The sequence below is a fragment of the Bos javanicus genome, chromosome 5, assembly GCF_032452875.1.
Source record: "Bos javanicus breed banteng chromosome 5, ARS-OSU_banteng_1.0, whole genome shotgun sequence".
In the NCBI taxonomy this organism is placed as follows: Eukaryota; Metazoa; Chordata; class Mammalia; order Artiodactyla; family Bovidae; genus Bos; species Bos javanicus.
The window spans coordinates 26,566,499-26,581,473 of record NC_083872.1 but is presented as its reverse complement, the minus strand read 5'-3'; the positions used below and the strand labels follow the sequence as shown (position 1 = coordinate 26,581,473).

Genomic DNA, 14,975 nt, shown 5'->3' with positions numbered 1-14,975 from the left:
GGGTGGCTCCCAGGTGGAGAGTGGGGAAGACCTGGCATTAGTAATCCTCCCTGAGCGCCTCCTGGGGGAGAGGACCCCACGTGTCTCCCCAAATTCCTGGGGAGAAAGAGCCGGGGAAAAGAAGCTGGCAGCGACAGGGCTGGAAGAGACAGCTGCAGGGAAACCTGTCTTTACCCCCACTTCGCCTCTACTGTAAATAAACCCCGAGCCAAAGGGCTCATCCGTCTCCTTAAACAGCCAGTAAACTTTATATGACACAATATCTAATAGTAATTTATTGGGGATATATTGTAAATTCCAACGGTTTTAGTTAATAAAGGAGCTAATTAAAGAGGGACGGGCTGTGCTCTGGCCAGCTGCTGGCCAGAAGATAATACATGGAGGGGGGAGGTGTCTTGTTCAGGGTGCAGAAGCGTGTATGTGAGGGTATTTTTGGTGTGGCTCTTTTCCTCTTGCCCCGTGTCGGGCTATTACCTCGATCTCTGCGTTAGGTTTTATATGATTTTTTTAAAAACCAGAAACCAGCGAATAAATCTGACCCCGCGATTCGTTCACTCTCACTCCCCTCTACTGGGGAAGGGGGAAGTTGGAGTTGGTGCAGGGTGGGGGGATTCTCTGTCCCCACCCATCCCCCTGGCGGCGGCGCCCACGTGAGCCGGACGGCCAATGGGTGGCCGGTGCAGGTTTAACTATGTTTAATGTCAGATAGCAATAAAGTAGAAGCTGCCTGTCGGGCCCCGCGGAAATGGGCGAGCATAATCTCCTGAATCCCGGGTTTGTGGGGCCGCTGGTGAACATCCACACGGGAGACACCTTCTACTTTCCCAACTTCCGCGCGTCCGGGGCGCAGCTGCCCGGCCTGCCTTCGCTGTCCTACCCGCGCCGCGACAACGTGTGCTCGCTGCCCTGGCCGTCGGCGGAGCCGTGCAATGGCTACCCGCAGCCCTACCTCGGCAGCCCGGTGTCTCTCAACCCTCCTTTTGGCCGCACGTGCGAGCTGGCGCGCGTGGAGGACAGCAAGGGTTACTACCGCGAGCCGTGCGCCGAGGGCGGCGGGGGCCTGAAGCGTGAGGAGCGCGGGCGCGATCCCGGCCCAGGAGTCGGGCCCGGGGCAGCGCTGCTGCCGCTGGAGCCGTCGGGGCCGCCAGCGCTCGGTTTCAAGTACGACTACGCGGCAGGCGGCGGCGGTGGCGACGGCGGCGCGGGACCCCCGCACGACCCGCCCTCGTGCCAGTCGCTGGAATCCGACTCCAGTTCGTCCCTGCTCAATGAGGGCAACAAGGGCGCCGGCGCGGGCGACCCCGGAAGCTTGGTATCGCCTTTAAACCCCGGCGGCGGGCTCGCGGCCAGCGGTAAGGACCTCGGCCCACTCCGGACGGGACGTCTCACTCGGGCGGGCAGTGTAGGACTGAGCTAGGACCGCCTAGGGTGACAGACTGTGTGGTGAGGAAGCGCTTCTTAAAAAAAAAAAAAAGAGTTGAGGGGTAGGCCTATAAACATGTAAATATCCCCATAAAAGAACTAGAGAGATTCCCTTTTTGCTTGGCTTGCAGCCGAGGGGGCAGGGAGCTCCGGAGACCGGGGATTTTGACAGACTTTTCCAGGCCTGGGGGCTGGGGACCCAGAGCATGATCCCTGCCTGCCCAGGGTCTCTCTTTCCACCTTCCCACAGGGCCCCATTCCCTACTTTTTTTTTTTTTTTTTTTTAAGAAAGGGCAGTGGATATGGTTTACTCTTGTCACTAGCTCATGTCTGTTCTAACTGATCAGGGACTCCATTCTGGAGGATGTGAGAGGAAGGGGCCAAGATATCCTGGAGAAAAAGAGGTTTGAGGAGAAGTGAGAGGATAAGAATCTAGAAGGTTCTGGGATGCGGCACTGAGAAGTAGGGTTGGGGAGGCCAGGAGAAAAGAGTGAAAGGGGAAGAAGAGATTGATGAAGGCTGAGGACTTGATGGGGATGGGAATCTTTGCAAAACAGGAGAGGAAGAGCCTGGCGTGGGTTGTTAGGCCAAGGTGAAAGGGGCTTGGGAAGGACCGAGGGTACGGGGCTTGTCATCTCTTGGTCCTCTGGTCAACCCTGCTGGTTCGTCTCCACCCAGGAGCGCCCTGGTACCCGATCCACAGCCGCTCACGGAAGAAGCGCAAGCCCTATTCAAAGTTGCAGCTGGCGGAGCTGGAGGGCGAGTTTCTGGTGAACGAGTTCATCACACGGCAGCGCCGGAGGGAACTCTCAGACCGCTTGAATCTTAGTGACCAGCAGGTCAAGATCTGGTTTCAGAACCGCAGAATGAAAAAGAAAAGACTTCTGTTGAGGGAGCAAGCTCTCTCCTTCTTTTAGGGGGCCAAGACACGGGTGCCAGCCCCAGACTGAGCCTGTCTCTGGCGGACAGCAACAGGGGGTGCTGCCTGGGACACAGTCCCCGCTTAGAACGCCAGGCGTCTCTTGCAGGTCCTCCCTGGACATCCTCTTATCTCTTTTGTTCGTGGTTCCCTCCCACACACCCCCAGCAGACCCTGCCAAGTCCCAGAGACAAGGGAAGAACCCAGCCAGGGAGAGAAGAAGCCCACAGCTGCAGGTAGGGGGTAGGGGAAGGGAAGGCTGAGGCCCTGGGGAGGGGCTAGTTTGACCCCGGGGACTGGGGCTTTGGGCCTCCGGCTGAGGATCTGGAGGCAAGGTGACTAAGACACCCCCTCCCATCATTTTCCTTCCATGGTCTTTGGTCAGTTTGCCTGCAGGAGTAGGCCAGGGTGGGGACAATGGGACCAGTGCTCTCAGAGCTTGCAGTTGTTGGGTTAGGACTGGCCAAGAGGAGGGAGCGAGAGTGGAGTATCAGCAGAGATTGGGGATAGGGTCAGGGTGGCTCTGGGAGGGCAGGAGGAAGTGGGGAAACATAGGAGGAAGTGTGGTTTGAGAGAACAGAATGGTCAGCAGTGCCCAAGTCTGCTGGGGCCTGGGTCCTCCAGGCCTGGACGCCAAGCAGGCAAAGGCATGAGAAGGCATGAGCATTTTGTTGAGCCGGCTGTTGGATGGGGCGATCATCAGCCTTAGGTCCCCTTTAGAGCAGGCTACCCGAACGCACCAACCGTGCTCCTGGTCCTCAGCCCCCTGCACCGAGGCCCCTGCGCCCATTCGCTGACAGGTGTGCTGCCATCCACTCTCCCTGCCGTCCAGGCGGCTGCGGACCGGAAGCTGCAAGAGGGGAACTGAGAGCTGAGCAGACGCAGTCTCAGGTTCAGTAGCCACCCCAGGGACCCCCACCTGGCTCTTTGGGAAACCCGGGAGGCTGTAAAAGAAGGAGCTGCGAAGCGCAGCACTGATTGGCCCAGAGAGTTTCTGGCAGCCGCAGCAGATCCTCTCTTCCCGCTGGCGTTCATGGTCACGGCCAGCCAGCCGGAGGCTGGACCAGGATAATTTACGAGGCGGGAGGAGAATCCGCCCCTAAAAGGGGCTACCGGCCGCAGAGGGCCCCCGCTCAGCCCGGGTTTCCCAGGCTGGTGACAATGAAGGAGGTGGGCGCTGCAGCCCCCCACCCAACTCCTTTCTTTCTTGCCCACCCCTCACTCCACCGGCTCCCCAATGTCCGCCTTTTGTCTGAAGATCCGGTGCCTCCGCCCCCGGGCCAAGAAGCCGTGGATTAGGAGGACCAGAGGAGAGGGAAGGGCACATCCCCAAAACCCACTGTAGGCCAGAGAGTGGCTTCACCCGCCCAGAGCCTTTTATTCATAGCCCCCTTCCGCCTCGGCCCACCCCCATCTGGGTAGATGCCAGGCTGGCTTCGGAAAGAGAAGCAGTGAGGGAGTTGGCCTGCCTTCTTGCACTCATTTTTATTCCTCTTGGTGAGAGTCCCTCATCCTCCCATCTGCTGACCCAGCCTTGCCAGGAGGCAGAGAATGAGAAGCGGGGTGGGGTGGAGGGAAATGATGGGAGTTAAACCCAGCCTGGATGGTGTGAAACTGGGCTGCTTGCTTGGAGTTCTTCCCACCTGGGGAGAGTCTCTCCTTCCACATCCTGGAAAGCCAATCCACAGGGCCCCGCACTCTCCCACCAGCTTCAAGGCCCTGCACAAGATTGTACAGAGGCATGAACAAACAGGCACAGCTGCCCAGTACACCATTGGGCCTCCACCATTCTCCTGACTGTATTTGCAAGCGGGCAGACTCAAACCCCCAAATTCAGCCCTGCAGAGTAGCCTGTACAATCACATACCCCCATCCCCCACTGGGCACCTGACACATTTCTCCACCAACAGTAACCTATGTACAAATTCGCAAAAAATCACTAGGCTTCCAGCTGTCTTCGCACTCCCCTGTGGGCTGGACCTGGGTGTGAGGCACTCCCCTCTTTGCCAGGTCACCTATCTACCCCTTCATTGAGCCCCTCCTGTGACCTCTTGGCCTCTGGGGTGCTGGGTTTGAGCTCCACCACTCCAGCCTGACTCTTACAGCTTAATAGAGAAGAGATACCAGAATGCTCCAACAGGGGTGGGGGAACAAAGATATGCAATATTCTCTTCCTGTCGCTTTAAACTTGACTTTTGTGAGCGTCTGTTACTCTGTGTCCTCGTCTGTGTCTGTTGCTGGTACCTAGAGTGACCCTTGTGGGTATATGCCCTTTCTCCCTCTTTCCCCAGCTCTCTGTAGTGTGCCCTCCTATGCGGATGTCTGTCTCTAGCACGTTTTCCCTTTATATTGTCCTTGTACAGAGTTGCTTCATCATATTAATAATAATTAAAACATGATGGTATGATGATGTGATTTTTTGAGAGAAAAAAATTTAAACTGGCTCCCTACACATGGTCTCCACTGCCCAGAAAGAATGAGATCCCCAACCTCCTAGCTGTTCACCCACTTTATTTTCTCCAGCTCAGATGAATAATAAAAATAATAAACCTACAATAATGAAGAGCCGGTTGCATGGGCGACAAAAATATACGATCAACCAAGATCTGTTGATGAGCTGCCATCTCCAGTCCCAAGCAATTACTAGCAGAAAGAAAATTGAGGGATGATAGATGAGTGGGGAGGAGAGGGATATCTGAGGAGTCACAGGGTTGTACAAATCATGTGGACAGCCTGGGGGAGGCTGACACTACCTGTGGGACCACAGAAACAAAGTCTGAGCTGCAGGAACTCCAAGAAGTGAAGCCAGGGTAGGAGATGGGATGGTGAGAGTGCCATGGGGTATAGGGCAGAGGCTGGTGGGTCCACACGTCTAGCTCTGTGGATTCACTGTGAGAGCACATCTGGTGCACTGTCAGATGACTGGACAGGGTACTAAAGACTGCTTGAAGCCGGTGATATAGGCTCCATCCCTGTCAGCCGTGGTCCCCTTCAGGTCATGCTAGAGAGGGGCTCGGGTCTGGGCCAGAGTCTAGTCCCAGCTGGGCCCATGATCCTCTGCACCTCCACCTCATTCCTTCCTTATGGATGATGGGACACCCTCCCTCTGCCTCCACCACCCATGAGCCTCTGGTCCCCGTTTCCCTTTCTTACAGCCAGGCTCCAGTCACGAGTCTTCTCCACATTACCCCTCCACCCTCCTGGGCCTGCTCCAGAATGGCAGGAGCCCCCATAGAGTTCAGCCTCCTGAGCCAGGCCTCCTGCCCTGAAATCTTTCTTTCTCTTTCTCTCCACCTTTTTTAACTCCTGCAACTAGAAAAAGTACCAAATTCAGACCAAATCCCATCCTCCCTTTGCCCCAATCCCCTGCTGAGTGTGCATCTGAGGGGTTCAGGCAGGAAGGAGATCCCAAACTTTGGGGGTACTCATATAAAGGGCCCACAGAGTTCAGGGGAGGGTGGGGGCTGGATAGCTTCTGGAAGCCTTGAGGTGGGTGGGGGGAGGGACTGGATTGCTGCCCTTAGGTCTAAATAAAGGCTGGGGGAGAGGGTCCTAAATCCCAAAGAGACTACCCTCATCTATACAGGAAATTAACAGAGAAAGCATTTCTGGCTAAATAGGAAAGAAGGAAGGTCAGGAATAACTGACCTTCACCTTATTCCCTTGATTTATTCCCAGAGACAGTGCAGATCTGAGAGAAAAGGTTCCTTGTTGGGTGTTGTCTATGCAGGCCCCGAGACTTAATAACTGGGGAAGCTGTCAGGGAAGAAAAAAACACTATAACCTCTTCCCAATGGCTAAATAACAAGTCCTTGGCTCTCCTGGACAAACAGAAGGTCATGGTTGGAGCCACAGCCTAAATAACCCAGGGTGCAGTTGAGCTCTGTATCTGGGCAAAGACTGCATCTATTTTGCAATTGTTTGTCTGGTTTAAGCCCTCAAACTACAATTTACTCCACTGATTTAAGACAAAGCATCCTGTGTCTGTTAATTGGGTCTTGAGGGACAGGAAAAGGGGAGCGTTATCTGGATAACTCCGGTAAAAAATAATTTCACTGTTGTGTATGTGTAAGCTTATACCATTCAAATAAGTTGTGTATTTGGCCCTGATTATCACCCAGTTCTACACCTTGCGCTGAGTAGACGCAGCTAGAGTATTTTAAGCCACTATCGAACGGACGGAAGATGGGCCGGCAGCCCTGGTTCTGCGGATGCTAATGCAGCCGGAAACCCGGCGCGATCGATGGCACAGACCCAGAGCCAAGCCGGGACCGCCGGCTCCATCTTCGAACAAAACAAACCCCCAGGACCTTGTGTTCCGGACCGGCCAGAGCTTCCGCCCATCCTCCCCGCCATTACCCGGAAAGTAGGAGAGGATTGTAGGCCCCCGACCCGTGTGGGAAACGCATACCGGAGCCCCCAGCCCTCTCTGCGCGGCGGGGACACGGAGGCGCCGAAGGTTCCAGCGTAATTAAGCGCGAGGTGGGCTGCAGGCTGAGGACCTCACCGCCGCGTATACGCCGAGTGTTTGGCCCGACCGGCAGCCCTACGGTGTCTGCCTCCGTCAAGAAGGAGCTGCCGATTTTCCGCTGGGAAGTGTGCGTCCCGGACCCGCCGCCACCGAACGCCGCGTACCACCGCAGCCCAGCGCCGAGCTAGCGATCGCCGCTCCAATCCCCGAGACAAAGACCCGCCGGCCGCTGGTGGCCGACACGGGCGCCTGGCCGCTCGCTCCCCGCCCCGCGTCCGGAGCGCTCCGTGCCCCGGCCCGGCGGACAGGGCTCCGGGACCTCGGTCCAGTTCCCCGAGCGCCTGACCCGACCTTGGATCCTGGGCGCCCGAGATCCCAAGGAGAGGAAATACGGCGCGCCTCCCAGCCCCGGCCCCGCCGCCCCTTGTAGCTGCCAGCCCAACCAACAGCGCCAGTCGCCGCCCGAGGGCCGCCGGCCCCCGCGAATGACGGGATGACCCCTGCTGGCCGGACCCGCGGAGACCGCCAAGACCCGGACCCGCCCAGCTGATCAGCCCCGAGCCCCAGCCCGGGGGCACGCTCCGGGGGTTTGTGGGTGACCTCAAAGAGCAGCCTGAGTCCCAGACGCTGCCAGGTTGCGGGAACGAGGCCTTTCTCCCAAACGTCCTCCCTCTGCTGCGCACGCGGCGTCCGCACAGAGGCGGCCGGCCCTCCTGCCGGGCTCCTCACCGCCGGTGGATCTGCCTCAGGCTCCTAAATAAAGCCTGTGCTGCCCCGCCGGAGCCTGGCACCCGAGGCTTGGAAGAGATCAAACACAGAGAACCTTTAGGCAGTGCGACCAGCCTGTTGCCTGGGGGTGACTTCTCCTCTCTGAGCGTGAGTCGCTTCGTGGATACTCCGAGACAAGCCTTTGGTTTATCTATTTTCATGATCTGGAGTGGAGAACTTCAAGGACAGGTCTGTGCGGATGGAACTCATTGGCAGTTCTTGCTAGAAAAGCTCCCTGTGAAAGATAGTCCACATTCGGAGCAGGGAAAAGATGTTCCAGAAAATGTACGCCTGGACATACTGCCCATATAACCAACATATTGAAACAGTCTAAAATGCACAGAGATCTATATTACATGTACATTCTGGCAATGGAAAATATATATCTCTAGAAAATATACAAACGTAGGCACTCATCTATTGTATGGGAAAGCAACCTCCTGAAAAAAGATTACATATAGCATGTATATCCATCATATATAAAATTTCATTTACATGTATAAACAGTACACTTGCACAGGGACAGTACAGTCCTGCACCTATTTAGATACATGAGTATATACACTCTAAAAGCCATATAAAATCAGTACATGGACAATGCATCCAGATAATAATTATAATATTAGATATTAATAGTATTATGTCTTATTATTAATATATCCACATTTTAAAGCTTCATGGAAAATATATCATGTTATTATATATACACAAAATGCATACCAACTCAGTACATGAAAAATATATTCTGTGAATTACATTTGCATACATGTTGTATGTGTACCAAATACATTGAAGTACGTACTTTGGGTTCACATAGTATTGTATTTATAGTACACATTTCTCGGCCAACATTAAAAACAGTATCAGGAGGAAGCCCAAGCATTAGCAATGACATTCCCCATCAGCAGAAGTTCTTTTCTATCCTTCCATACTTTCTATTATTTCTGTCTTTTCAACCCCCCCTCTATATCTACATGGATTATTTATATCGGTGGTCTCCTGTCTCTAACTGTTGCCTCTCTTGTTTGAGGTCAGGGTCTATATTTTGAGCCCTAAGTCCTGTTTGCAGCAGGGTCTAACTGCACAGTCATGCCTGCATGGAATTAGCATTGTCTAATTACTTTACCCCTTCTATCTTAGCATTTGTTCTTCTGGACCTACTTTAAATATCCAGTTACTCTGGGTTGCCAGTTAGGGAAGTGCAGCAGCCAGGAGAGGTGTGTAACAGGCAGGTTCTGAGTGTGTGCTGGGCATACAAGGGCTCCTTGAAGGGTGAGAATTGTTTAACTTTTTTAAAATTTACTTTCAAAATTCAAGCCTAGGAAGCAGTATGAAGTAAAGACCGGACCTTGTCTTCTATGTTCCTCTCTAATTCCACAGCAGCCCCACTCTGCCCGGCCAACCAGGAAGAGGACTCTGGCCTGCACAGCTCCTGGACTCCAGTTTCCAACCTCAATCTTGGCTAGGTCTATCCAAGCAACTGGGAAATTTTATCCCATAACCCAAGTTTTTCTCAACAAAACCCACTCCCAATGCTTTTCCAGAGGCAGTGATAACTTAAAGCATTTTGGGGGGCTGAGCAAATTCTGATTTGATCCCCTAAAAATTAGGTCCACTTGGGTCCTTCTTTAGTAGCTAAAAATCCGGGACTATCTGACACATGCCTATGGAAAAATTCTTTGACAGACAATACACTCACACCCAGCAGATATTGTTTTTGAGTCAATGGGTTCCTGTAGATGCGGCCATATTTTACTGTCCAAAGGAATCAATTAATTAGTGCCTCACCACTCCTCACACCCTCCGCTGCTTGGCTGAGCCTGCCTGAGCCGCGGAGATAGATGTACGTGGCCAGCTCGCAGGTCTTGTTAACAAGCCTCGTCATAAAGATGGAGATGATAAGAAGAGCAAGGAAGCCCTGGTGGCCATGAGGGGCACTTCGAGGGCCCAGCCCAAGGGTGTGTGGGGCAGCAGCAGGTCGGAGCCAGAGCGATGTAGGAGCCAGAGCGATGTAGGACCGAGGATCGAGGTGACCCGAGACTGAGATCACCGAGGATCCGGTGTATCCAGTGTTTTTCCCTTCTAGGGTTGAAACGCTGTGACTCGAATAAGTCCCTTTCCCCTCCCCCGTTCTTGAGTTTTCCCTTTTTAAAATCAAGCCTCAAGTTTTTAAAAATTAGAAAAAAATAAAGATACATAAACCTCTGTCCATGAGTGCCTGTCTTGCCCTCCACCACGTTTGTTCAGGAACCTGCCGCTTTCTCCTTTCCCCGCATTTCTCTGCGTAGTCCTTTTTCATCTCCGTCTGGCGCTCTCTTCCCTCCTTAGGCTCGCTCTCTGGCTTCAAGCTTGCTTTTTCTACCAAGTTGATACTGGCTCAGGCCCCAATGAGCTTGTAAAAATAATATTACAGATACCCCTGCTTATCTCTCAGCAGAGTAAACACCCCTAGATAAGCCCAAAGGAAAACAAAAACAAACAAACAAACAAAAACAGCAACAAAACATTCCCCTCCCCCCAAAAGGATGTAATTGCTGGTTTGGGTTGCAGCACTTAATTCTCTTTATTCTCACCAATGTGGATACTGAACAGAGAGATACTGATATTAGTAGGCAGGGGGGAATTAATGTTAGTTTTATAGTCATCTATTAAGAGCAGAGAGCGATCTGAATCTACTTTAAAGGGACCAAAAGGGGGGGGGGGTGGAGAGAGAGAGAGAAAGGGAGGGGGAAGGGAGAAATATGACTGAAGGCAAACAAAGATCTTTGCCTGAAGAAACAATGTAATACTAGACAGAACTATAAAGTCTAGGAATGTAAGAACGCAGGCTCTCTCAGCTTCCCCCTTTTGGAATTCCGTCCCTTGCACTTCCTGCTGAAATCTCAACCTGACTACCCAGCAGTATTCAAGGAAGGATTCATGCAATTATCCGGATAATTGTAGGGGGTGAGAGAAAGCATTTCCTTTTGATGGTCTGATCCTCTCTGGTGTCTGTGCAGAGGAGGAGGAGAGGGGGGTGTAAGGGGAAAAGGAGGTGGTAGGGTCTCCCAATATGACCCATCCCCTACAAGACGGCTACTCCTAAACCACGGAGGTCCTTGGCAAGCTTACAGATTCTGAAACATACTCAAGAATGGACAGAGTCTCACTTTCATTTTTCAGCATATTTCCTTGGCTTTACTTTGTCTGCATAAACCTGCCTCATCCAGTATTGTAATTATCACAAGTAAGCGAATAATAGATAATTATAGGGGTGTCCATAATATCATTTATTTTATAGCCACACAAGATATGATTAGAGTTAATGTTGGAGGCTTTGTTGGAGCCTGGGAGGCAACAAGAAGCAAAGCAGAAAGGCCTGAATAATCTATCTCTTTTCTATTTTTATGTGTGTGGGAATATCCAAATCCCTATTTCTCTAAATTCCCTCCCCAAATGCCTTAAGTGAAATATCTAGGATTTTACAGGCTGAAAGCTCAGAGAAAGGTAAACAGCAATTTACTCCTTAAACATTTCCCTAAGTCTCAAGAGCAGAGGTCTCTGCTCTCCCTATAACCACCCCCCCCCCAAACAAGAGCTTCACCCTCAGTTCAAGACCCCTAGGGTCACAGACCTGGCAGGTGAGGCCAGTGAAAGGAAGACAGTCTTCCAAGTTCATTGCCATCTTCAGGTGGGCACTGGGCCCAGAATGAAGCCCCTTTGATCCCAAACTCGCCTTCTTTCCTGGTCCTTCTTCCTCAGGGATACCTGGATGGGGGCAGAAGCCAGGCGAGGGCCATGGAGGTCAGTTGGGATGGGGATGGGAGAGTATTGAAAATATTATTTCCTGTTTCTGAGATTCAAAAGATCAGGAAAGAAGAGAGAATGAGATTGCATCAGAGAGGCTAGGAAAGAGAATCAAGGGAAGCCATGAAACCAGAGGCAAGAATCAAAAGAATGAGTGAAAGGAAAGGGGGGTGGGGGAGAAAGAAGAACAGCAGGGGGGGGGAAAGGAAGGAAGAAAGTAAAAAACAAAGGGCAGGAAAAGGGGAAGAAAGGGAGAGGAGGGGGAAGGAGGAAGTGAGGGGTGGGGGGGAGAAAAGGAGAGACATTTGACAGAGAAAGAAAGGAAGCAGGGAGGCAACGGCCAGGGTCGCCTGGGCGCTGCCTGGCTGCCTGCAGAGGTCTGGGTGGGCGGGGGGCGCCATGACAAAGTGAAGGTCAAGTTAGCATCGTACCTTATAAGGAAGGCGTCGGTCCTCCATTTCAGCCTTTCTTTCTGCCAGGACGTGGCCGTGGCATTTCTGGTCTTGTAAACACTGGAGTCTTAGGGGCCTTAAAAAAAAAATAAAGACCCCCCTCCTTCCTTTATTGGGGGTGAGCTCGGCCGGCTGGGGGAAGCAGTGGACAGAAGTCAACTAATGATGACTCCGGGAAACTTTTCTCTCCTTTTCTCTCTGGCTCCGCTCCCGCCAGCTGGGGCCCCCTCCCCCTCCCTCCGTCCCTCCCTCCCTCCCTCTCCCCACCCCAGTGCCTCTTTTTCTCTCGGTATCTCTCCGTCTTCCGTATCTCTCGCCACCGTCTGTAACTCTGGGCTCCGTCTCTCCACTCCCTCTTCCCAATACTGCAGACTTCTAAATCCCTTTCATGCTACCGCGAAGCGGAATGGGACGGAGAACTGGAGAGAAAATTAGCCGTCACAAAGAAAAAAAGTTCATTTACAGCTTAGATGTCTGACTATTCAGATTTCCTTCGAAAACAAGGCGGTACACTCGGTAAGGAGGAGGGGAAGTGAGGCAGCAAGAGTGGGGAGGGCTGATGAAGCAGGGGACTTGGATTTATTTATTTCTCACATCCAGAGGCGGAAAGGGGTTGGGGAGAAACGGGAAAGTGAGAGAGAGAAGCGGTTGAACCCAGCAACTAGCAAAGAAGGAGGCTGCAGCGGGGGACGGGGAGCGAAGCGCAAGAACCCGGTGGCGCGGCGGCGATCCGCGAGCGCTGAGCAGGCTGAGCCTAGGCCTTGGGTACGGAGAGACAAGGGCATTCGATGTCTGTTGGTCTGAGAGGTGGGGGCGGCGGGGTGTGAAGGCAGGGATGGAAGGAGTCAGGCAGAGACAGACGGAGTGAGGCGGCGCCGCAGCCGGCGGGCCGGAGGGAAAGCGAGTTCCGGAGCCGCCGCGGCGGCCCAGGCAGCGGGCAGCGGGCGGGCTCAGGGGAGAAAGGCGGCCAGAGAGAGGAGCCTGAAGTGGAATCCTTGGCCCGGTCCCTCCAGGGTACCAGAATAGCACTAGGAGAGGGTGGCGGGGGAGAGAGAGAGAATATGGCGTGGAGGTGTCTGTGAAGGACTCACCTCTATCTAGGACTTCTGTTTTTGCCTGCTCTGCGTCCACCTTGCCCTTTTTAGGCCTAATCATTGCTTATTACATGGGAATTCTAATAGCCAAGGGAGGGACGCCCTGATGGCGGCCTTCTGGTTAAACCTGATGCCCCACAATCCCTTCTGGTTGTCACCTACACCCTTCTTAACTGAAAAATCAGCGTCTAGGATCAGCCCCCTCCCACTTGGCCTACCTGGTTGAGGGCACCTAAGGGCTCTCTGGAACCTGAAGTGGGGCCTGGGGTCCAGGTGGGAGCAACCAGGAGCAGTGAGGGTGGTCAGGAAGCTCCCAGGCCTCGCCTCCGGCAGCCCTCCCACCCTGTGTTCTGATAATGAAAAACAAAGGGGGAGGATTTGATTATTCCTGCTGGTGTTAAAGGAGCCTGGCTTTCAAAAACAGCCTCTGACCCTGAGCTCTAAGGTGATAAGTGTCTCTCCTATGGACATTTAATCTGGGCAGGCCTCCTACTGCCTGGGCTCTGGGGGCTGAGGGGGTGGCCAGGGTAAGGACATTTGAAGCCAGGAAGCCCCAGGGAAGGAGCGGCAGGCCCTCTCTGGCACTCTCTAGAGTTCTGTGTAGAGTACTTTTAAAGGACCGAATGGACTGGGGAAGCCCTTTCTGAGGTTTCCCTCAGCCCGGGGAAAGGGAGCCCTAGGAAGGGAGGGAGTTTATTAGGAGCTGGGACTTTTCCCTAATGTGGGAAAGACAGAGATAGCCAGACCTTATCCTGCAAAAATGTATTTTGTGCCTGCCACAGAAAATTGGTAGCCACTGGGGAGACAAGGGACTGGCAGTGAGTGGAGCAGGGCCAGATGCTGTGGTGAAGGCAGAGGTTGAGGTGTGATTTCGGGTGGGTGCAGGAATCTGAGGGAAAAGAACTGGAAAGGTATCACCCAAACCCTTTTTCTCGGAGAAGCTAAACACACACACACACACACACACAATGGGCCCCAAATTGAAAAACACCAGATGATCTGCTTCGAAGAGACATAAACAGGCCAAGCGGATGCAGGTTAATAAAACCCGCAAAATCCCAGACAGGAACACTTAAAATGCCCCAGAAACAAAGCGTACCGTGACAAATTCTCACCCAACACACAAGTACATGTACCAGAATGTTCCCAGGCACAGGCAGTCCTTCCCTATTTCCAGCTCCCACCCTGGGACACTCAGGTGAACCTGCCCAGCTCCCAAGGCACATGCACATTTGCGTCCCCTGCTAAACCTACCCACCAGGAGCCCCTACTGGACAGGGGGGCTGCACACACACCCCACATAGTCAGCCCCGAGTCTCCTGAGCCTCAATAATGCATGATCCATACCCCGAGATAAAAGTCTAGACAATAGATGGCTGTTTATGACAACAAGGCTCTCCAAGTTTGGGGCCAGGCGATAAATCTCTGGCGAATCTTCCTGTAACTCAACTTCTGGCTGTAGTGACAGAAGAACCACGGAGACCGCTGAAAGGGGAGCAGCAAAATGGGACATACTTTGAATCTAGAGCAGAAGGCGACTTCCAGGCCCGGTCAAGGGAATGCAAGCGGCCGCACTCGGCCCAATGGCAGGTCCACAGTGTGGAAGCTTTTGGACCAGGCTTCAGAACACAGGCAAGTCAGGCTTCCTGGCTCCTGAAATCAGGGAGAAATGGCAGGGCCTGGAGGCTGGGACAGACCCTCAAACCATTCTTGCTGCAGGCAAAGGGTCTTTTTTGTGGGTGACCCAAATCTTCTTGCTACGTGTCACCTGAATTTTTTCACCCCACGCCTTCTCTCTCTCTCTCCCTTTCCTTTTTGGATTGATGGGCTGTATCCTTTTGCATTTTCTACCCAGGCGTCTGATTACAAGTAAAGAGCCACTGAAGTTGATCTCATAAAAATGCCGCGAGCTCACTTTGATCTGCGCGGACTGGGTCCGAGCCTAAGTAGGCGCTAAAGCCGGGGAATGGCGGCTTCGGCCAACCCGGCCTCCGCTCCGCCGCGAGGTCGGAGATCCTGGTGGTGGGTGGCCGGGCAGGGCAATCCTGCTTAGAAAAGGCATT

The 14,975-nt window shown here is 53.2% G+C and overlaps 1 protein-coding gene and 1 long non-coding RNA gene across 2 annotated transcripts; one reads left to right on the top strand and one right to left on the bottom strand.

Moving 5' to 3' along the window:
* The first annotated feature begins 377 nt into the window (after positions 1-377).
* On the top strand, positions 378-4,900 carry HOXC12 (homeobox C12). Its single transcript, XM_061415858.1, has 2 exons — positions 378-1,352; positions 2,101-4,900. Exons 1-2 carry the CDS (start codon positions 746-748, stop codon positions 2,337-2,339), a joined length of 846 nt encoding a protein of 281 aa, XP_061271842.1. The 5' UTR covers positions 378-745; the 3' UTR covers positions 2,340-4,900.
* A 3,011-nt stretch (positions 4,901-7,911) lies between these two features.
* LOC133247286 (uncharacterized) lies at positions 7,912-13,220 on the bottom strand. The gene is made up of 4 exons (XR_009736358.1): positions 13,131-13,220; positions 11,798-12,237; positions 11,194-11,327; positions 7,912-9,972 (listed from the first exon to the last, which is right to left on the bottom strand). It is a non-coding gene; the product is annotated as an uncharacterized LOC133247286 (long non-coding RNA).
* Between the last annotated feature and the right edge of the window lie 1,755 nt (positions 13,221-14,975).